The sequence below is a fragment of the Ischnura elegans genome, chromosome 10 (genome assembly GCF_921293095.1).
Source record: "Ischnura elegans chromosome 10, ioIscEleg1.1, whole genome shotgun sequence".
In the NCBI taxonomy this organism is placed as follows: domain Eukaryota; kingdom Metazoa; phylum Arthropoda; class Insecta; order Odonata; family Coenagrionidae; genus Ischnura; species Ischnura elegans.
The window spans coordinates 49,146,426-49,170,789 of record NC_060255.1 but is presented as its reverse complement, the minus strand read 5'-3'; the positions used below and the strand labels follow the sequence as shown (position 1 = coordinate 49,170,789).

Genomic DNA, 24,364 nt, shown 5'->3' with positions numbered 1-24,364 from the left:
GACATATAGTATAGGACACAAACCACCATTGTAGTAGGTACATTCTTGTGAGGCTGCTGCAGTCACTACTCCCTCAACCAGATTTTAGAGATCGTTGCTTGGTGGGGCTACAATATTCCCCGAGATCATATCAGCGTAAGTATATTTTAAGTTTTTTTTCCTGGTACATATTAGTTCATTGAATATGCTGTTTGCCGTAGCTTACATAGGAAAAACACCATTGTCTTGCACCCTGTGTATTATTGCAGCACATTGGATATACCACTATTGACTTTGTCACCTTTGCACACCTCTGACACAAGATTCGTATATCTACCTGAAATTTAAAAAAAAATAATATAAGTAAGTATAATCTTGGCCTTGATGAAAGAATTTACTGCCCACAAATATTTTCAAAAGAGCTATTAAGTGATTAAGCAATTAAGTAGGTAATGCAATTGAAGTGAAATGAAAGTTCATGCGGAACAGTTGATTTGTCAAAATAATTAATGGAGTACAAGATTAGAAGATGTGAGGAAAAATAGTTGTTTTAAATGAATTTTTTTTAGCTTAGTAGCTGAAATAATAATAATATAATATAATAAACACTGGATCATTGTGTAAAATGGTAGAAAATAATGAATAGCTAAGAAGGGTTTTCGAACAAATTGATTATGGAAAGGAAATGAATATCTATATAAGTAAAATTGATGAGGATTAAAAATTTAATGAATAATAAAATATGTAGTAAATAATAATGATGAATAAAATAATAATAATAATGAATAAAAACACCTGATCTATCAAAGGCGTACCCAGGATCAAAACTAGGGGGGGGGGGGGGGGGGGGGGGGGGGCAAGCCATGGTTGTTCAAGTTGTTGGTAAGATTTAAGCATGGAAAAGGTGAATGAAATCAACATTTTAAGGAAACTGTAACAGCTCTTTATTAATTTTTAAAATTATTTGCTTGAAAAAATATTATTTTCCTTAAAGACATTTGCAATTATTGCTTAAAGGGGGGGGGGGGGGCTGCTGCCCCTTGCTGGGTACGCCCATGTGATCTGTAGATATTGATAATGATATAAAGTTGATCAAAAATTTGATTGAGATTAAGGAATGGTCATTGTTGGTTCTTGAACACCCGGAACCAATCGGGCAATGTGAGAAAAAAATTCTATAATGAGCTGTCAAGTAGCATAAGCATAGCAAGGGATATTAGATTTCTACATGTCACAGAAAATTTGCAATGTGATAATCCTTCCTATTCAATAGATGAATTTTATTATAAATCTTAATTTTAATTGTATTGAGTTTTGAATTTTATTTTGTGTTTTTGATCTCACTTGGCATTTAATTATATCCTTGCATTGCAATTGGTGTACTTTTACATATAATATTGCCTACTTAATCTCATAAACATTAATTCTGCTCATTTGTGTGGGATTAAAAAAAATAATTTTTTCATTTAAGAATGAAGAAATCGAACAATGAAATATATCTCCATGTTTTCAAAGAAGAGATTGTTATTAGGGTTTGCTACTTCCATTCCAACAGTGTATTTTATGTGACACAGTCACGGGACTACCTTTTATTTGGCTCCTATCCTTCGACCTATCTGGCATGGGTCTAACTGGGAGTAATTGAGAATAACTCCTGCCAATGGAGCTCTCGGGATCGTTGGAATGAGCAAGCCTTTTCTCCTTGACCATGTTATAACCCAAAGGAAAGGACTTAAATAGGAACTAATGAATTAGATAAAGTGTACTAATTCTAATTCAATCTATGGGGACTCATTCTTAGCTTCAAGAGTGACTTCTTTGATAAACATGTGGACGAGGGAAATTTTTTTTTGAAAAATCAGGCAAATTTCAGGAACAAAAATATGAGTATACCAAGCCATAATATCTGCGGCTTAATTCATATAAAACAATGATGAATCTGTATTTTGGCGTTATGTAAACGAAATTTATAGCTTACTAGGATACCACGTGGCATTCCTCGGTTAGGAATGTACCCAGGGAAGTGGGAAACTTGGAATTCATGGTCACATGGCAGGATTTTTAGGTAACGGAAGGAAGCAGGTTTAATGGTGGTATAAAACGTAACAGCAAGTAATAGAAAAAACGATTTCTGTTTACCGTGCATGGTATCAGCTCATAACCTGTTCCGCAACATTGATAGTTATGTGTGTCCATATGCATGTGGACCAAAAACGTCGTACTAACACATGCCCCTGCAAAAACGTTTACAGCTAGAGGATAAATAATTAAATGGAAAATCCTCTGAGTCATGTTTTCCCTTTGAGCTTGTCAAGAGGTGTGCCTACCCGGCAGGATGTACAACCACAGAAGTTGTATGACGTGACGCAGTGGCGTAGCGAGGGGTGATTTCGCGGGGCCCGGACCCTACCCCGAAATATATAAACACAATCACTTTGCTTCATAAAAGAAAACAAAATATTGAAAATCATGAATTTAGAAAAGATTTCTTTGAAAAATTCATGATTTTATTTTCAATCGAAAAGTTTTTCGATTTTGAAAAGTATTAAAATTCGTTTAAAACCCTCTACCTAGCATGCACCTTGTTTTTCAAAAAATTTTCGCCCTGGTTTTGGAACCCCCTCCGAACAAAATTCCTGGCTACGCCACTGACGTGACTTATCATACGGTAAAGAGAAAACGATGCAAAGGACGCGTCGGACACTACCAGAAGTTTAAGTAAGGGCTTTGGGAGCATAAGATGCACCTACGTATTAGCCTTGGTTGTATTCCGTGCAGCCGTTTGGAAATGCATAGGGGACTGGAAAACAGACATCCTCTTTTATTAATATAGATTTCACGAAATTTACGATATTCCGATGCGTGGAAATAGAAAAAAAACCGCATCCATCCCAAGCATCCCTTGAAGAAAATTTACCCTGGCTACGTGCCTGCATATGATTATCAGTAAAATCGCCTGCTCCTTAAACCTCGCTCTGATTTACGGTCTCACTTGCAAGCTGGACGAGTGGCAATCTGTGAGGGTCACGCTGTGCGCGCTGGTGCAGCAAGAGCACTGTGGTACAGAGGCGGATTCAGCATAAAATTTGAAGGGGGCTGAAGACCCTGATCCATGGAATATGGAATACGCCCCGGGAGAGAGGGACGTTCTGCCGGGTAAATTTAAAAAAATGTCCGTTTTTTTACGCATTTTGAAGTCTAAAATTTCATTTCTATTCTTTGCAACAGATAAAATCGAACATTTCTAGACATTTAAAGAAAAAAATGTGATCCCCGCTAAATCCGCCCCTGACTGTGGACAGTTCAATTTTACACTATTTCTTGAGGAAATATATCACGTGATGTTTGCCGAGACTCTCCCATATAAGATTAGGTGAGATTTGGCTCGATGCCATTCCACTTTTAGATACCTCGGGCAGTTGATGGATATCCAAGAGGTAAAAACCGCGCACAAGTCATGATATATGCAAAATAAACAGAAAAATGTTTGCGCGAAAACTGAATACGGAATTTGCGAAGTTAAATATGTTAACCTTCAATATTACCTTTAATATTGAAGGTTATCTGGGAGCGTGGTAGCTTCGAGGGTAGAATGATTGGCTGCTGACCAAAGGATCCCAAATGAAGCCTTTGGACAACTCTATACAAATTCTTTGAGCACTTTCTTGGGGCGCATGATAGCCAAGTGGATACGGTAGCTGATTGAAGGGACCTGGATTCAGATCCCAGGTTAAGCCTTTTAACACCCCCAAAAATTGGGCCTCGTAAATAATTTCTGTATGCAACTGCTACCTCTTCGAAAACGAAAAATTTAATGAAAGATCGTAAGCTTTCCTGGCGAGTACAATTGATGAAAGTCATAGGACGCCGACAATTAATAGAAATCGATATTTCTAAAAATCAAATTTAACGGCGCCAAAATCATATGCCGATCTTATTGTCACTGGGATCGTGTGGTGAAATAGGTAATAGAAATATGTCCCGAGAAGAAAAAAACTTAACCGAGACTCTGGGCGGAACATCAGCCAAATACGGAGACCGTTGATAGAGAAAATACAACGATCACGGACTTGATTAAAATTCCAACCCACCTGAGCCAATTTGAATCGGCTGGGCAACAATGGGTCTCAACCGTCCTTTGGCTAGCTCGATATAAAAACCGGGCGTGGACCGAATTCGGCAGTCAGTCTTAGCCCCGATGAAGATGACGAAGTTTCTCATCGAAACGTTGGCCTTATGCAGCCTTACTCGGTGCCATACCCGAGAAGATTTCATCGATAAATTTTGTTGTTCTTCGAGCCCTGATATCAAGAGTCACCTGAAAAGTCCTTAAAAGATTCTACAAAATCGCGATTATATGTGAAAGGTGGATTACAGAAGCAACTTTAATAGGGGCCTGTAGAACACGAGGCTGAGCAACTAAGTAACTATTGACCTAATTTAATTTTTCTGTATTTTTTCACGTGAATTTACGATGTGTGATATCAGACCATTTGAGAATTTTGCCTCTACGCCAAGGCGCATTGCAAATGAACATTTCCATGGATTGTGAAAATGCATCGGATGAATTTATTCGGACACTTGCCACATCAATGTTCTTCTTGAGTGTTCTTCTCATAAAATAAAATGGATCCATTAGATGGAAAAATTTATTTCAATATTTCATACTTTTCTGTGGGAAATTTTTATGAAGCTAGATTTTTAGATTATAATCTATATTTTCGTCTTAAATCACAAATTAAATTTACTCAATGCAAAATTAAGTATTAGGTGATAGACGTTTTATTTCAGTGAAACCTTGTTCCAGATTCGTTTTATAAAGTGGGGTAGTTTAATGAGCCTCTCAGATCGCAATTAGATAGAAGGGAAATATTAGTCACCACGGCAAAAATTCTTCCCCATTCGTCTATTCGATCGAATGTAAAAAACAAGAAAACACGAAAGTTGCAGCACTTTTTTTCATAAGTTGGTGACGCCATCAGAGATCTGGCTGATATTTTCGTTCACAGAGAGCCTGTCATTGAGGGAAGGAATCACTCGCAGGAGTTCAAACAACAGCGTTCCTCATGCGGCCAAAGCGTAAGACTGAGGAGTTGCGGAGCAGCCGCTATTAGGTCGGTGTGAGTTCGTGGCGTCATCAACTTGGATGCAAAAGGGTTAAGGCTGTCGGTTTTTCGTTGCTATTTCCTCGAAAAGCAGGCGACGGATAGAGACACGGAAAATATTTATTTTTAAAGGTTCAACGCAATAAAAATTAAAATGATATTGGTGAACGATCCCATTTATTGAATTAGAAAAAATCTACTGAAAACAAAGCTTATAAATTAATTAAGGATTGGAGTCATAAACGCCATGACGACCTCGTATATAGGGCTAAACTCCAGTCATTGGGCTTCATAAGACATCTTGTCGTGTTTCAACACTCTGCGCTTAATCATATTCTCAATTAGACCTTTGACTATATCTATTTCTCCATATGGTCCTCTTACCCGTTTCTTATGATAATGAGAACGTATGATGAAACAAGTCGAGGCGCTTCATTAGACCTATGGAATTCTAAGTTTATCATCAGCAATCGTTCTCGCCATGAAGATTTGCTGCGCATCTTTCCGAGACTCTTCCTATCAAGCTATTCTCGGAATCTCCGATATCAGAGGTGATGGATGATATTGAGAGAACGAAAGGTATGATTAACGGAGCCTGGTGGTTCACTCACCAGAATTGTAAATTAATTAATATATAGAATTCATGATTGGCATCCGGGATCCACCCTTACGAAATTCCTTATGCTACTACCCTCATTACTTCATCTCTCGTCGCTATATTTAAGCTGTTAGTCCATTACAGACGGTCTGGAGTGACTGGGGGTCCTCGGCTGGGGCTCATGTTAGTGATCTCCTTCCTGGGGGATTTTGGAGTCCTCCCCACGAAAATTTTAGGAAATTCAATGCCCAGAGATAGATTTTGACGCTATTCTGGCAATTAAAATCTAGATAAAAGTTAATAAATTTAGCAATTTCCTAATAAAAAAACTATGAAGACTGAAAATTTTACAGCTTATAAAATATAATAATGCATTATGGTTCTGTTATCTAGGTATTTGGTGCTTTTATTCCTTGAAACTGCACTGAAATATAAAAAAAACCTCTAAAAATAACCTTTCCGAATAACCCTTTCAAAAAAACATCAGTTCTCTTTTACCTTCTGACACCTTCATTTTATTTACTTATTAAAAGAGTCTTTTTACACTGAGTAAGTTAGAATTAAAGCAACTAATGAATAAGTAGAATTTTATAATAGCAAAAAACTTTGGTTCAAGTAATCGGAGACTTTTTTATTACACCTTTCTAGGGATGTGCGAGTACTCGAAAATTAGAGGCGAGTCGAGTAGTTGGTACTCGACTCGAATGATTCGAGTAGTATTACGAATGTCGAGTCGAGTCGAGTAGTTCCGGTTACAGAGTTGTGGACGACAGCAGTTTAGAAATCTGCCGACAGGGGGCACTATCATGAAACTCATATGATAATATCGTTTTAAAAGTCGTTCTAATGTCCAGCCACATAAGTGTTTAGCGAAAGAAAATTTTGTACTAGAAGTGATACTGTAACTTGGGGAGTCATAACCTGCTGACTGAATTTGTAAAAAAATTGGTTTTTCTGCATGAGTATTTGAGAGGATGAACTATTACCCGATTCATTTGCATAAATAATATTTATTACATGCATTTACTGCAAATGCATTTACTCGGGGCTCTTCCCAACATATGGATACATATATTATTCAAATTGACGGAATTTTACTAGAGGTTAGTTAATTTCAATTATGCTTATGCAACTGTTCAAGACGCATTTTTTTCATTCCTCTCCTAATTATGACACAATTACCATCAACTGTCCTCATTATGTTTCGGAAAAATGATAATATGTTGGTACATGCATTGTTGCATTGCCTGGTTCAGAAATTACCATACTCGACTCGATACTCGCGAGTAGTTTTCAACTCGACTCGATACTCGACTCGAGATCAAAAAGTACTACTACGCACATCCCTACACCTTTCATAAAAGCTTCTCGATTGACGCGGGCGTTGTGGTGGGCCTTCTACGCTCGGGGCCCTCGGCGACCGCTGACCAGCCGACCAACTCAGACCGCCCCTAATTACAGATTTTAAATTTCCAGTATTTACACTGAGATATAAAAACCCCGTATTTTTAATTGCTGTAACCAGGCAATGGCCACAAACTTCAGCCGGCGGAGAACGTTTCAATTACTCGGAGCCTTTATTACAGGAAAATGGGAAAAGCAGTTGTGAAAGAATCAGGAAGAGAATTTCGTGATAAAAGAAGGCTTTCATGAATGGGAAACAGCTGATGAGAGAATCGTTTTGTGTGGGGAAAAAGCTAGTTAAAAGTCTGATCGGGAGTTCGGCGCTTAGCGGAGCAGAAACAAGTAAGCTGAGGAAAAAGGAAAGCTGTGATGACTACCACGAGCTATAAATTGGTTTCCATTGAAAAAATTTCGGATAACGTCCAAGGCCCTCCCTATCTTTACTTCTGAAGCACTGGATGTATATCAGACGACAAAACGAAATAAAGTTGTTTGGATTTCAAGGAAGACCATCAAAACATGCGCATCAATTTAGTATAGTATCAAAGCTATTATAAGCTTTCCAGATAAGCGGGAGAGATTGTGTGGGACAAATAAAAGAAAATTGTACGTGAAAATAATTGGGTAAGATTTACTGCAGTAGTTTTTTTATTTACTTGGTTGGTAATGGAAAGCAGTCGCATCAGTAAGGAGTTAAGGAAGAAAAATGAATGTGAAAGAAAGGTTAGAGAGGAGAAATTTATTACAGGTGGAGGTAATTCATGACAAATACTTTTTTAAGAATTGTTCAATAAAAATGGAGGCAATCAAAACCTATGTTTAAATAAGAAATAAAAAATAGATGAAGGTTAATTTAATGAGCGAATGCCGTCATTTTTCAAATTTTGTTAACGCCTTATACCTTACTTCATCGTAGCCAATATTACGCAATAGGGTAGTTTCTTCCACCAAAGAAAACGAAAGGCATTGTTTGCGATTCGTTACCCAACATTATTGTATTCATAATGCAGAAATTATTTGGTTTTAGAAATCCCAGTTTAGACGATTGTTAATGGTCAATTTTAAACTCATTTGAAAAAGGTCAGATTGGCGCCGATGCGATGCCATTCCACGTGACGTCACAGGGACCTAGATTCTATACGAGTAGTCTGGAGTTTTTTTATCGTCTGAGATTACCAATGCATGCATGTGGCACAGAGCTCAGAGAAACATTTATTAATAATCACCTATTAAAATTGCCTGTGGTGGGAAAGTTTCCTTCGCTTGATAGGGTATTAATAATCCTTATTTAAGCCTAGCGCTACCTGCTAGCAGGGTAATCTGCTACCTGAAAGTAGCCTGCTTCGTATCGTTGCTCATAGCCTCGTACCAAGGTGGCCTCACGCAGCGGCAGCTAGAACCAGAACGACGTCACAAGCGCTTTTCCCAGCATTTATACTCAGCCGTCGCGTTTTTGCGCGCTTGAAAATTTTCAATTTTTATTTAATCGCGAAAAATAGATATCGTCATTTAAAAATCTAAAAGCGTGAAATACGTAATAAATAATCTTTCGATTTAGGCAATTAAAAAAATTGGAAACAACCCTATTTTTGGTAATGATAAAGAAGTATACTTAATGATTATCGTCCACCATACATTCAATTTTAATGTTTCCCTTGAATTTTCTCACAGACGTAATTTTAAAAAAATAATTGCATAATTTTGGTAATGATGAAGTAAAAGACAATGTCCTGTGCTAAAGTAATCACACCGAGTGATGCTGACTTTCACTCGAATATTTTCGTGATAGACGTTTTTAGGGTGAATATTTTAAAATTAATCGTCCAAAAAATTGTAATAGTAGGTACTACATTGAAATATCAGAGGATAGATGAAAATTTTTCACTGTTTTCATTTTTCTGAAAACAATAATTTTTAAAGTCTCATCCTCAGGTTGCATTCACCAAGTTAGCGTACTTAGTAACAGGGCAACTACATCTGGCTCACACACATGTTTCTTTCATATGATTGGACCATTGTTCTAACTATATTTTTAAAAAGTAAGAGTGCCGACAAAATTAGAGCATATTGAGAGTTGTGTATGTACCATTGGCGTAGGCATTGTTTAGTAATTAGTCTGCAGAGTATAGAGTTTTTTAGGACATAATTCGTTTCAGTCAGCCTTCAACAAGGTCGGATCTTTGTATATTACTCGTCAAATATCTTAGTCATATTAGCCATATTTTTCGATATTCATAAAAGTAGGATATATTTTCATTTATCATGTGACATTTACTAACGAAATGATGAATTATTGGCCACTTTCTGGACCCCTCTCCTCTTTGTCATTTTGGTGATATTGAAATTACCGCTTTGCAACTGTTCCACTCCAATATCAGTTTTATGGGGAATTGGAGTGATGTAAAGAAATGAATTAATTCTGGTGAAATTAATGATATCGGTGCTTTCGGAAAAAAATAAGAAAGGATGGTAGGGAAAAATAGCGAAATAAATCGTATTCATATAATGAATTCAATGAAGGCTATTTATTCAACATTGAACTTGATTATGAAGAAACTATATGCGTATAATCAGTTTTCATTAGATATCTTCCCTTGCACGCAAAACATACAACATTTCTAACCATAAAAATATGAATTCATACTGCCTAATTAAGGGGTTTATTTTAGAAGACGCATCACTCTGTCTTGACTGTTCGTATTTGACGGAGAGCCTGCAATGCAAATATTCGTCGCGGAGAAGGTAGACAAAAATGTAAGAGCAATGCCTGTTGCACGACTCGAAAATACCAATAAAAATTTTGATCGCGTACGCGTTGCATGTTCACGCTGAAATCGAATTGAATTTTTGCATAAGAAGAACTGCAAACAATATAATTGTGATAGCGCCCGAATAGCGTCAGTACTCGTCAAGCGTGTTATGGCAAGGTTTTCGGACAAGTAAGTTAAAGAGAGGGGTTGATTCGCCCTTATCAGGCGCTACTTCGCATCTTGAATACACAGCGACTATATGTGATCCAGCTCAAAATTGCTAAATCCATGATCTAAATAAAATGATACGGACAGCGGCAGCGGTTATTATCTTGAAATTTCATTTCTTGGGCAACATTTCCCTGTACCTCAATTATAATAAAATACATGCGAAAAATACAGAAGTACACTTTACACATTTAAGATACAGGAAAAAGTTGACCAGGGTCCAATTTATACACCCTGATTAATTTTGGACTTTAACCTTTTAAGAATCATAGACTTTTAAACTCATGATGAGGCTTATTTTTTAAACGAGTAATAAGTCATAAAAAAGGAAGGCGGGAGTGATTTATCCTCTTAAACGTACCCCTTTCAAAAATAATTCTTGGCTTCGGTATTGAGAGTCACACTGAAACAAGCTGAAACCAACAAATTTTTTTTACAAAAGCAAAAACCAACATTTTTGAAGCAGCTTTAGTGTAGTTACAAGAATTATTAATGATTGTAACTTACTGAAGCTTGGCAGTCATCAATGGTAATCGAACTGGTGGAAGGACGAGCTGCAGTTTCCTCTGCGACCAGAAGAAGGGCAGCTACTAATACAACGATGTTGAATTTTGACGTGCATCCTTGGAAAGAAAAAACTTTCATCAGTTGAATTGGGATTATTTTAAAGTAGGTGGTAAAATTATTAACTGAAATTTCATTGGACAATACAATTATGATGGACAATAAATACCCAGAGGAATTTGAATTCTCATTCTTAGGGAGTGGATTAATTTTGAATTTAAGTGGAAAAAAGGATCACAATATATTACAGAAAGTACTTATAGAATGCAAAAACTAATTAAAAGTACAGTTTGAAGGATTGATTGACTATTGATAGAATACAACCCTAAAGTCAACTTGGTATTCACAGAGATGAAAGAAATTCGAATTAGAAACATGGAGCATTTTATTTGCAGGAAAATATTCCATATCTCGACGGCACGATGGTTTAAGACGATTAAATAATTTTAATGTACCTGTGGGTTGCTGGAGATAATTTTTCAATTGAAACATATTTTACATTAGTTAAAACAAATTTTTACTGAGTTTGGATGAAGATAATTTCAAAATTTTATGCCGTTACCTCTAAAAATTATAACATATTCTTGCCCGCTTTCACTTTTTTTTTCTTCGAGCCTCAATCTACTTTTTCAATTTCTAGGATGTTCTTTCCTTCCCCTACTATTTTTACAAAACTGTTTAAGGTAGGTTTTCATGAAACACAATACACTATAATAAATCATCAACCCTGGATTTTTCAATTCCCAAAATTACTATTTAAAAGTACTTACACCAGGTAAAAGAGTAACATAGAACGCATTCCGGAGAAAAGTTACGTATTCCTAGGGTGAAATTCCCTGTGAAAATGTAATTTGGCTCAACTGGGATTCGAGCCCGGATCTCTCAATTGCCCATCACGTATGCTACCAGTTGAGCACGTTGGATTAACGGGTCGCATATATAACAGGAACTAGGGAGATCCTGGTTCGAATTTTAGGCAACTGATTTTTTCCACCGCGAATGTCATCATCGGTGTACCTAAATTTGTATGCCTAAATTCAGACTGGCATAAAGATGATTGCTGATAATTACATACTTTATACTACCTCCTCCTTTCCAGCTGACTCAAGACATTTCTATGTATCACAGCCTTTCGCATAAGCTGGATCGATTCAGGCGTAACTTGGTGGAACTAACTATTTACGTGAAATGAAATAAAAACACTCAGAGCTGGTTTTATAATTTCTGGTTAGCCCTAACCATGGGATTATGCAGCCTTCATCGTTACTTAGTGATGGCTTTAAGTTCTGGTTAACTTAAAACCTGATCCTCTACAGAAGCAAGAGCTTTCAACCACCTCCAGGTAAAGTTAAAGGTTGTGTCATCTTTTGATTAGCGTTGACCTGGAATTATAAAACCGGACCTTAGTACATTCTTCACAGTGTGAATTGAAATACCGACCCGATTTTCACCTACTCCGATGGCATTTTCAGGATGCAAACTAACAAATGCCCAGCTCTTATGTTTTCTGAAATTTTGTACAGGGGGTGGGAGAGTAAAGGGAGTGATAACATGAGGAGGAATGGAGGTAGGGTGGTACGGAATGCTGGTTAAGAAAACTTAATAGTTGGTCAAGGGTAGGATTCGTTAGAAGAAGAGAAAGCCATGGAGAACAACGTAGAGAGAAAAGGGAAAACAAATTCGCACGAGAGGCTTGCGTTTGGGTTTTTATAGGCTTCATCAATCTCCAATTGTTCAAGACAACCCGTTTTCCATCTTTCATTTCTGCGTGGAGTACTTTAGGCGTCGAGTCACTCTAATGGCCGTTCTCGACAAAATGTTTTGCGAAACTAAATCTGTTATCTGCGGTCAACTAGCGACTCGTACATTCGTTTACGTGAATATAAATTGCTTGACCACTTTTTCCGATGCATTGTCAGAACAGGAGGGAATGTTGCACTTGAGTATATTCATCCCACTTAAGGCGACACTTAGTGAACCTATCTTTAGAATAAAAAAAAATACTTTTCCCTCAGTTCAAGGTTTGTAACATGACACATTAATTTTGTCACTTAGGAATAACGTTTGCAACTTTGTGCGACAGGTAACTGGAAAATAAAATTTTACTCCATGGTTTACATGATTTATCATGATCATAAGAGGATGGTTGAGTAATTTTCGAATGAGATTGCTCTGCATAAGGATTTCCCGCCTGAATATCATGCGCGAGTAAGTCTTGCGCTTATTCAAAGGAGTGCTTAAAGGATATGGCAAAGTTTAATAATATTTGGCCCTTGAAAGAAAAGCGATTTTATCCTGATAAATTAAATCTATATCCCAAGAAACAGGCAGTATGGTTTTAACTGATAATATTTAAAAAATATTCCAAAATTAATTATATTTTAAATATTTTTTCGAAATTATGAAACCTGAACGACCTTCAAATTTGAAAACGAAGTGAATAATAATTACTAATGTTATCAGTGTATAATTTTCTCGTGGAGTTTGAAATATATCAATAAAGGTTAAAACGGCCTCGTTTTTGCTGCTCGCTTCAAAAATGTATTTGTCTCTTTCTGCAACTAATATATATATATTTAAGTTAACCTATGGGAAAACATTTTTTGCATACGTGACTGATTAATAAACATGCACCGATAGATTTTTATGAAATTATAAGCGCAGGATATAGGATATGAATAATAGCTAAAGCTCTGCTATCGTTTATCTTTAATTATGAATTATTCTAATTATCAGGGCCACCCACAGGGGAATGTACTGGGAAAATTGATAAAAGTTTTGGGGCGAATATACATTTTGGGGGATTTTGAAATGCATGCTGGGGAAGGCCACCCCTGTTCTCCGTATACAATTATACGTACAAAAGATGTGAGCTGAAAATAATTCGACAGAAAAAACGTTTTCAGCGCCAAAATTGAAAGAGAAAGAATCGAATTTTCTAGGAAAGGAAGAGATCCTACCTTTCTCGAATTTTGAAGTTTAAAGCAATATAAATAGCAATTTGTGCGACAACAAAGAGCTAAGAACCTTCACCTTAGATATTAAATTATCTTGCCAAGGGAGAAGATAGGGTAGATGAGATAAAAAGTATAATATTAACTAAATTTTTTCTCTATAAGTGAATAACATAGTGAGTCATAGAATGTGGTACAGAATCATGAACAATGGAGGAAGGATGGATGAGAGCAAGAGCCGTTTGAAAAGGTATGGCAGAAATTGGGGTGACTAAGTTAGTGTGGTGTTTAGATTACTGGATTTTAACCATGGGGATCCGATTTTAAATCACGGCAGTGGTGGAATAATTTCGGAGAATGCCTGATCCCAGCTTAGGCACTTAGTGGAGGGCACTTGAAGTGCAGCACTATGTCCGTCTGATGGGACGCTAAACCGTGCACTCCTTGGCGCCTTTCGTTAAGATCAGATTAATTCTGACGCCGGGTTTCTCTCCATCTTTTCTTCCCTACCCCTCCCATATGGTGCAAATGACATAAACTGTCAGTGATCTTCTCGAATAACCATACCGTGAAAGAAAATAACATGAAATATGAATCGAAATGAAAACGAACGCGTATTCCTAATGCTGATGAGGAGAGAATAATTGTGTGTATATTCGCCATTAGCCATCACTCAGTATTGATGATAAAAAGAGTTTCTTGAAACGCTAATTAAACAGGTATGTCACTGCAATGTATGCGTGAGAATTTTAAAATGGTATTTGTATTAAAATATCATCTTCACCGAAAAAGCATCAGAGTTCTGTATAGTATATGGTATTTATTTGTATAAAAAGGATATTAGATCGCAGTTAATGAATATTATTACTCACTCACTCACTCAGTGATCTAACCCTAAGTTTGGTTTGGATAGGCATGGGTAGAACTCAACTCTGACTTAGCCAAAGCGTGTGAACATCACGTATTCAAGCTCGGGGGTCAAAGTAGCCTAGGGAAATGCCCTGTCCCCTCCTAACATGAATGTGCGGTATTCACACGCCTGTGGCTTAGTCTCTAGAGGGTGACCTCTACCCTCGTCTATACAAACAATCTTCGTATTGAAAAATGTAGTGTAGAATACACACCTATTGGGTTTGTTATGTCCCTCAAGCGGTCTGGTAATGTGGTATACTGGGATCTGACCACTCGTCCCCGCCTTTATAAACAGTCAACCCAAATGCAGGGATGGCCAGTGAAACGAAAATTTTTCGTTTCGAACCAGAGGGAAAAACGAAAATACTAGGCCTGGGTTTAGTTTCGTTGCCGTACGAAACTAAAATCACCAAGGAGTTTAGTTTCATCCCGGGGCGAAACTTTACTCCCGGGAACGAAACTAAATTAATCTAAACTCCGCTGCTCATAGTTAAGTTTCGATCCCAGAAGTTGAGTGGAGGGGGAAGAGAGGGAATAGTTTCGACCCATCGCGTTTGATATACGTGTAGAGAGGTTTAAACATTTAGCTTAAAAATCGAATGGCCAGTTTGAGTTCACCATTCTCCTGTGAGTGGTAAAAATATGAGTCCCCCAGGCATCTAATGGCGATAGGTAGAATCTCTACTTCATTCAACCGTACTTCGTACCTACTCGTGTGTGGGTCGAAACTAAACTGCTCGAAGATGAAGCACGTGGTCCCTACGGTGCGAGAAACATTATCTACATTTCGTTTCGTCATAGAGTATTAGTTCAGTTTCGACCCGAAGTAGTTTTGACTCTTATTTCGTTTCGATCCTGGGTTTAGCTTCCCGGGTTTAAATCCATTTAGTTTCGTTTCTACATTTCGCTCCCGGGAACTAAACTATTGAAATTTTACTGCTTTTGACTTTCGTTTGGTTTAGATCGCCATCCCTGCCCAAAAGTTAATTTTAATTGGTGAATATAGAGTTCAGCCTAGACTAAGCCTCAAACTTGTGAAACACGCACAATCTGATTACGGGGGCCAATTCTTTTCCCGGGGCAAAATCGGACCCCGAGGATTTTACTTTACAAGGCTTCGCCCGGACTTTGAACTCGGGACCTTCTATCAGCAGCATAGCGCTCTACCCACTAGGCTACCACGCTCCCAACTAAATTTTTTTACATTATTTCTAAATGATACAATTTTAAAACATTTTTTTCCATTGCTTACATGACTTACCACGCAGAAATAAGGAATAATAGAAATATGCTTTTTGAGTTGCCTAACTCCCCTGTCTATGATTTCGTGGGGCACCAAATCCGTGCGCCATACAATCGATAAAAATGAGGATAATCCTGTTGAATTGAAAAGTGGCGCGAATGTACCTAAATTAATTCGCTATGACTATGAAAATTAATTAAACATTTTGGAATCTTTTGTTGAAATAAAAGATAAAGAAATCATTTTGTTGGCACCGTAAAAGTATGGTATGGTATTTGGAGGAGGCGACCGACAGCTGAGGTCATTTGCGCCATGAGGGAAGGGTGTGGAAGGAAGGGTGGAGAGAAACCCGGCGTCGGCGTTAGCCTGCTCTTAACGAAAGGCGCCAAGGGGACTACGGATGAACGTCCTATCCGACGGACGGAGTGTTGCGCTTGAAATGTCCTCCACACAATATTCAAGCAGGGATCGGGCAGTCTCTGAAAATTCTCTGCCACCGGGATTTGAACCCGAGCCAGCCGGGTGAGAAGCCAACACTGTATCCACCACACCAACCCGATCCCCCCGTAAAAGTAAATATGTGGCATATTCTAGGTTAGAATTGCTTTGGCACGTATAACTTTAAAAGGGTACTCTGTAATTCAATATGAAAGATTAAAAAAAAAAATGATTCTTCCCCTAAAAATCAGAAAAGTAACTATTTTGTACGATTTCAACTACCAATTTGGCAATGAATAAAACAACGCATTTCAAGATGTATGACTAACATTTTGCTTATCAAAATTTGCGTTGCGCATAACTAATTATATTTTGATTTCATAAAAATAATGGCTATAGAGAAAAAGAAGCTATTCTCGATTCTCAAAAACCCAGAAAATACTCTATATTATGTGGAAAAATATGAAATAACATGGAAATAAAAAAATAAAATAAAGCTAGTTTAGAGCTGTCAAATTATTATGCTATTTATTGTTGATTTGTTTTTCTAAAACTGTCGAGGTATTTTTGCATGTCTGCGTACATAATCTCACTAGTCGGTGATAGTGTTGCTGGAAATGGAAAATGTAATATTGCCGTTACTGCTCAATCGATAAGGATTGTTTCGTTAGCCTCGAATGTAAATGAGTGATAAGAGTGCGTCTGTTACTGTGCGGATCTGCAATGAACGCGAAATGCTTTGAATTATCTTTTGAAACGCTTTCAACGGACAAATGAGTGGAGTGAATAGATCTGAATGTTAGAATTATCAACGTGGAAAGTTCATGCACAGTGGTGTAGATTGTACTTAGTAGTGAAACCAGGACGATGCCACATGGCCGAGGTATAGGGGACACAAAAATTTTACACAATTTTATGAATTGCACATCAGTAATTTGACATTTGATGGATCGAATTTCGGGGTTAGAATCTTTTTTATATCATCATTGGTCAATAAGTGGCGGATGAATTTTTAGATTAACTTAGATTGCATAGTTGTGAGAGCTTTCGTCAGGTGCTAAGGCACTTCGTTAAATATTTCTGGTGCAATTTTGCTGACTCCATGTTTACCCTGTCTTCCATTTCCAGATAGTAGAGAGAACCAAGGTTGAGGCATAAATCGTCACCCATATAAACTTAATTTTGGCCCAATATTGCTCAATGTCGGTGACCTTGCTGGAACCTATGTATAATTGTAGTTAGACCAATGTAGCGAGATCCTTGCGGATCCCGGAAAGACACACTCTAGAGGTAGAGCTCAGAGGAGTGTGACTTTTCATTCTGCACCTCAAAACGTGGGAGGCGGGAAAGGTAAAAGAAGGAGGCGCCGCGGCCGTCTCGATGAAGGAGCTCGACGTCAGGGGCTCTGGGGTGATTGGAGGCCCTGGACTGGGGCTCATGATGGGTCCCATCTTAAAGGGGGATTCGGGAGTCCTCCCCCGAAAAATTTTAGGAAATAGCATGCCCGAAAATGGATTTTGACGTTATTCTGGCTCTTATAAACTAGATAAAAGTCAATAAAAATACCAATTTTCTCATAAAATGATATGAAAAGTGGGAATTTCGTAGCTTGTAAAATTTAATAATGTATCATGTTTCTATTTTATATTTAATGAATTTGCTCCTTCAAACTGCGCTGAAATTTGAATAAAACTCTTACATAACCCTTTCAAAAAAGCATCAGGTACTAGAGACGCGAGCGTTGTGCACCCCTCCCCTAAGCTTTGGGCCCTCGGAAATTGTTGACCAGCCGACCTGACCAGACAACCCCTGCTCGACGACGATTATTTTTATCTCCTCTTCATAATATAGTACGAAAACCAGTTCTTCCTTTGCATTTATTTCAGTCCACAGTTCCTTTTATGACATACACGGTTTAGATATTAGTATGGGTACTTGGAGGGGATGATCACTAGCTTACTATCGGCGTCAAAATGATGTGCCGCTGTACTTTGCAAATTTATATCTGGGCTTCAGTGCATGCATTAATAATCAGTAATACGTCATTTTAAAGAAAATTTTATTCTCAATTATGATTTTTTGGTTTTATGAAAAATTATTTAATGCGCTGGCGTGTCTACATTTTTGAATTTTTCATGAAACAAAAATAAATCAGAATTATAAATAAAATTTCCTCTAAAATGACGTATTTTTCATTATTACGGCATGCATTGAAGTCCAGGTAAAAATTTGCAAAGCACAGCAACACATCATTTTGACGCCGACAGTAGGTCATTTGCACCATGAAAAAATGGCAACGAAGGTAAAGGTTTGTGAAACTAGGCGTCGAAATAAACCTCTTCCAAATGAAAGACACCAAGGGAAACACGATTTAACGGTCCATTCGACGGAAGGAGTGCTAAACTTAAATTTACTTAGCTAAGGCACTCGACCATGGATCGGATAACCTTAGAAAAATGTCTGCTTCCGAGGAGAGTCGAGCCCGGCCTCACGGAGTGAAAAGAGAAGAATAGAATGAAAAAGAAGAAAGTTTGTGCTTTCACATGAAATATTTTTCACATATTTACACGACCATGGTTTCAACGTAAGACGTCATCATCAAGTGAACTTTACAGTGGTCCATCACATCAATTTATATTTTTATTTGATGAGATGGACCTCTGTGGAGTTCACTTGATGATGACGTCTTACGTTGAAGCCATGGTCGTGAAAATGTATGGATAAATATTTCATGTGAAAGAACAAATTTTCTTCTTTTTCATTCTTCATAATAAATCGCTTTCACAAAGTTACGCCTCAAACGATCAATTTGAAAAGAGAAGCCATCAGCTACCATATCAATCCAATCCCCTGTTGCAATACCAACATATTTATGCCTCAGAAGAATGGCAAGGGAAAGTCTTCACTTATGATTTCTAACTCGGAGAGCCAGAGAGCCTAGGTCTACGCCGCTACTTCTACAGTTTCTACATATAGGATATAAAAAAAATGTAGTACCCTCTAAGACAATTTTCCATTAGGATTGGACATAAAAAAAATAAATGGAATCGTAGAAATTGTATTGCCTGCAAGCGAACATTCTAAAACGTGCCAAATATTCATATTTAAGAACAGACCTCTCCTTATCTGAGGCCAAAAATAATTCAACTCTCGGACACTATATTATATATTCTACAATGCTAAAGTCCAAAGTAGGCGAATCTCTGGTTCGTTGATGCAAATGCTATTTGAGACCTGTTTCATATATAGTCATTCAATGTACACTGTTTGTTATCACTTTTTAATTTTCTATTTTGACTAGCAACAATGTTTTTTTATCTAAAGGCAACAATTCCTTATATTTAATGATGGACAAAGTCCAGGATTACTGTATATGTTGTGAAGGTGACTTTAAAAACTAGAAAATTTCTGAGAATATGAAAGCAGAATAGCTTGATCGTATCAAACATACTCAATAGGGCCTGACCTGACCCATAGAATATGACCTGAAGAGTGACCTTATAAGGTTTCAACCGGTCAATGGAAGTAAAATAAAACTTGTGGAAATTTCCGAGTGAAAAGTATTTTCATTGTAAATGAAAAAAGTATACCTATAAGATCGTCAATAATTGCGTGAAGTCTTCTCGGGATATCAACGTGTTTAATTTTTTGTATATCACCAACGACTCGTCCATTGTCACGAGGATGAAAGAATACTTTTGAGTCAAATTATTCTTTCACTCTGATAACGATAGATTTCAACTCTTGGGCACTATTTGATCTATTCTGCCCTGTAAAATTTTTCCAAAGAATGTGAATCTCGGGCTTTTTGATGCAAATATAATGTGAAATCTACTTAAAATTTAAATATTCATTCAACATTTTCTGTTATCACTATTTAATATTATATTTTACTAGCAAAAACGTGCCAATCCATCAATATTGTCCTATTGCTGTAGGAGTAGAGGGGACTCATTCATCGAAACGCTGGTGATTTACAAAACATTAAACAGATGGAAATAGAAAAGACTTCATCCAATTAATTCTCTGGGAAAAAATTACATTATATCCTAAATAATAGTTTAAATGAAATATGAAACTGAAAATTTTTAAAAATTCCTCTGGAATTTGAATGCACACGTAAATAGCAGAAGACCTCATCATGATGTAAAATACAACAAAAACCTTGGACGTATATAGTATCCAAGTCTAAAATGAAGGGGGTGAGGTTTGCGGTGAAGGAACGCGAAGGGGAAAGTAGGGGAGTAGAATCTGACAATAGCCAGGCTAGATGGGAAGATCCTCAAGTTCATCTTACCACCTCTCCACCTCTCCCGGTAAGATCTGATACTACTCCTACAGCAATAGGCCTATATCGATGGGTTGGCACGCCCAGTCAGAGCGATGGATATAGAGAGAATCAAATTCAAAGTTCCCTGACTGACTTCGACGAATATTTCCGAAGCATGCAGAATGGCGGTATGATCGCCTGTCATCACGGGGCAATGGGGACAAAAAATAGAAAACCATGCAACCTCCATCACATGTTAGGCAGTTTTTGCCGTTACGTGTGAAGCGGGTTGTAGGTGCCAAAGAGTCTGGTACTCCACAACATTCTTATTTCACGCGATGATATTTGTCTAGTGAAAATTATTTTTGCAGCATTATTAAACGGGGATAGCCACAAAAAATTGACCAAGCCACGACAAGAAGTTTATTGGTTATATGAATGTGTTCCAATGAATTGACGTAAAACTACTGTATTTCCTTAGGAAATAAAAACTTAAATACACTTTTATTTTCTGTATGAATAGAAGTTCAATACTAGACTAGTTTTACTGCTGTGGGACATCTTACAAACAAAGAATTTCTTCATATCATTATGCAGCAAATTCATGTATATAACGCGATAACTATTCCTTTCGTCGTGTATAGCGGTTTTCCATTCTCTTAAGTCTAAATTGCTCTATCGGATTCACGTTTGGGGTAGCAATATATCGAACAATTTGCACCATAACTGCTGTTAGTCTGTAGTTTTATTGGGTTTTAAAGCAAATGTGGTCCGTATTAAAAAGCGCTTTCACTCTCAGAGGAAAATACCCTCAATTAGTCACGTCCTGCATGGAAAAGTGTAAGACAAATCACTGTGGACATTTTCAAACTCCGAAATGAATTGAATAGGGGATTACAACGCTCGTATGTGCATTTAGAACCGAACCTGTCCGCCGAAAATGAGAATTTAATGGCGGCGGCGTACAAAAGTATTTTTTAGCGGCGTGCGGCTTTCCCCGACGTCCGTATTGGTGATCTGTACGGGTGAATAAGTCAATAACGATTAAAATTAAGCTCCAATAATAAAAATTGAACAAAAAACAAAGATTATATATTGATTATTTATCCTAGTACTGATTATATTCTGAGATATTAGGGTTTTATTTTTAGTAAGCTATTCGTAGGTTCCAGGGCGTGGACTAAATTTTGATGCCGGAGGAGCACAGGTCTTGTGAGAACTTGAGGTGGGCCGCCGACACCAAAAAAGAGTCGATGCTCTGATGTATTGGCTGCTTTTTTCCCGAAGAACAATGGCAGTGAGAATTTCTCGGGTCTCACACTGGGTAAGGTCCTCCATATCTCCTTCTGACGTTTCGACGTGTAACTCGCCCATTGTACTCAGGGATTCAGAAATCCAAGGCGAGGAAATGGGCGAGTTGAGCATCGAAACATTGGCATGAGATATGGAGGACCGTACCCGGTGTAAGACCCGAGAAATCTTCACTGCCGAGTTTATGCCATTGCGCTGCCGCCGACTCAGCTGAAAACAAGATCTCCCAGAATATATTCAGTACCAAAATTAACACTCAATATTTAATTTCAGTTTTGCACTTCCTAATCCTTATGACTCAACATTTATATCTTTTGCGACTGGTTCACGCCGTAGAGAACTTCGGTGTGGACGCCGGCACGCGCCACACGGCGCTAATATATCGTGCAGACCTATTACCGTCGCAGCCTGTGCACGTTTAAAACTCATCCAATGTCATGGTTGTAACTGCACTTACTTCGTAGCATGGCGACGATTTCACCGCAGCTTCTGTTGATCACCACCTGTTCTGCTCAGCCGACACGTCTCGGACACCCGCGCTGATCGACGGGAAGGACGTGCGGTGATCTTCTTTTTTTCGAAGTTAGTAGTCCGGAGTTGTGATTTGGGGCGTCTCTGTCCTTGCTCCTCCTCCTGTTCCTTCCTACTTCTTCTCTCCAGCGAAACACCGCCGCTATCCTTTGCGTGATCTCTCTCTCCCAACCACTTGCCTTGACACAGTCGTTTTGAGTTCTGTTCCCCGAACGCATCCAACACCTCCTTTTTGCTCTGTTCTCGACCCCACCATAAAATGATAGGGCGGCCCCCCCTCCGTACCCCACTACTCCCCCTCCCCTTCTACCCATCATTCCTCCTCTTTCTCCCGCCCCCGCGCGGTCACGTGATCAGCCAGTCTAAGAAGCCGCGATTCCGCGGCGGTAATGTTCTTCGGAGTAGTCATTTCACCGTTCCCGTTTATCTATATTTTCTCCTCTTCATTTCCCCAGAATCTCTCCCCCCATGGTAACGATATGACAAATGCCTAATCTCGCGTGGCTGGTTACTCAACAGTCACACAGGAATTCATGAACGGCTATCCTTAATCGTAAGATCCTTCCCTAACTTCTTCAGTTTACATACCTGTCCCCGTTAAATTTGTGTTAGAATTATTTTGTTCCGAGTGCTTTTAACATGTAAGTAAATGAGGAGGAGTTTTAAGGCACTACTTCTTCCCCAGAAAAATCATAAAGATTCTAAATTCATGAATTTTCTTAGGAAGAAGTAGTGCCATAAAATCTTTCTTATTTACTGAAAGTATACCATTTTAAAAGTACTCGGCATAAAATAGTTTGAACCCAGTAGTTGTAATATATTAATATTTGCATAGAAAAAAAGTTTAAAAAATTTATTTTTTTGATCATATGCTACCTCAATTGAGCAGATTTTCAAAAGTCTGCCCTCATAGATTCAACCCAAAGATTAGCATGGATAAGTGAGGGTAGTTGCTCGCAAGTCACCAAGGGACCCCTTACTGTCACTTGTTCTGATAATACATGCATGCATTAAAGGTTTAAATGAAAATGAACTGACCCTTTTATACTTACAGTTCACATACCCTTGGCTTAGATTGGGATAAGCTCTTCCCTCATCAAACCAAACCAACCTTCATGATAAACCCTAATTACCAATCCTTTCTTCCAGTTATTTCTTTCCTGCCTCTGGGGTCGCGTCTTCGAGCCCTGCCGAGTGGTTTTTTCGCCCAAGGCATAGGGGTCGTATGAGGTGTTAGGGTTGATCCCAGAGAACTGAGTTTGCAAACCGAAGCATTTCCGGCACCAGAGGTAGGTACAGTCTAAGGTTGTTTGTATATCCTACTTTGATCTCGGGTTAAGTGTGTGAACACTTAAAATCGTACGAGGAGAAAAAAAAAGAAAACGACAGCGCACCCGAGATTATGCCATCAAATTGCCATGATTTCGATCGAAACTATTAAGACAACATACAATTTGGTGAAATTATAATTATCTTCGTTAAATTTTTCAGAAGGTTGGTTTGGTTAAAAATAAAAGTGTCTGAGGACTTTGAATAATTCTGCTCCTCTTTCAAACATACGAATCTTTAACTGAGTACTAAAATATACCTAAGGTTACTTTTAGGTTAGGTACTGAAAATACCTTTAGGTTTCTTTTTTATCGCATCATCAGGTAGAAAACGTGCTGATGTTATACTTTTGTTATTCGCAGGAAGTCATGAAGTTAACCATACAACCCCTGAAATATCTGATTAAAAACCCACCATTTTTGGGCATATTACGAGCAACTTTTCAATACATCCCAATTCACAGCCACAGAAATTTTCATAGGGCAAAGGATACACATACTTGTAGCAAAGCTTTATATTTTTGGACCAGACGTGACGGGACAATTATACTGTCGAACAGGTTCAACAACTTTTTTCTCTCAAAAAATAAGTGAACACAATCAGGGGTGGATTCAACATCAAATTCAGCTTTAATGGGTCATGATCTGAGTCGAGAGACAATGGAATAATCCCCTGGAGAGAGGGGCGTTTTTACAATAGGGAGTGCTATGCGCTACGAGAAATACAACTCAAACTTTTCCTACGCTTT

At 38.0% G+C, this 24,364-nt stretch overlaps 1 protein-coding gene across 1 annotated transcript; it reads right to left on the bottom strand.

Annotated features, from left to right (window-relative positions):
* Positions 1-125: 125 nt before the first annotated feature.
* On the bottom strand, positions 126-22,513 carry LOC124166905. The gene is made up of 3 exons (XM_046544614.1): positions 22,214-22,513; positions 10,572-10,687; positions 126-316 (listed from the first exon to the last, which is right to left on the bottom strand). Exons 1-3 carry the CDS (start codon positions 22,221-22,223, stop codon positions 176-178), a joined length of 267 nt encoding a protein of 88 aa, XP_046400570.1. The 5' UTR covers positions 22,224-22,513; the 3' UTR covers positions 126-175.
* Positions 22,514-24,364: the final 1,851 nt, after the last annotated feature.

What these genes read in the sequence shown, in the direction of transcription:
- LOC124166905 (XM_046544614.1), bottom strand. An exon ending in TTGATGACTGCCAAGCTTCA is followed by an intron (nt 317 to 10,571) that starts GTAAGTTACAAT and finishes TTTAAATTTCAG; the next exon opens with GTAGATATACGAATCTTGTG.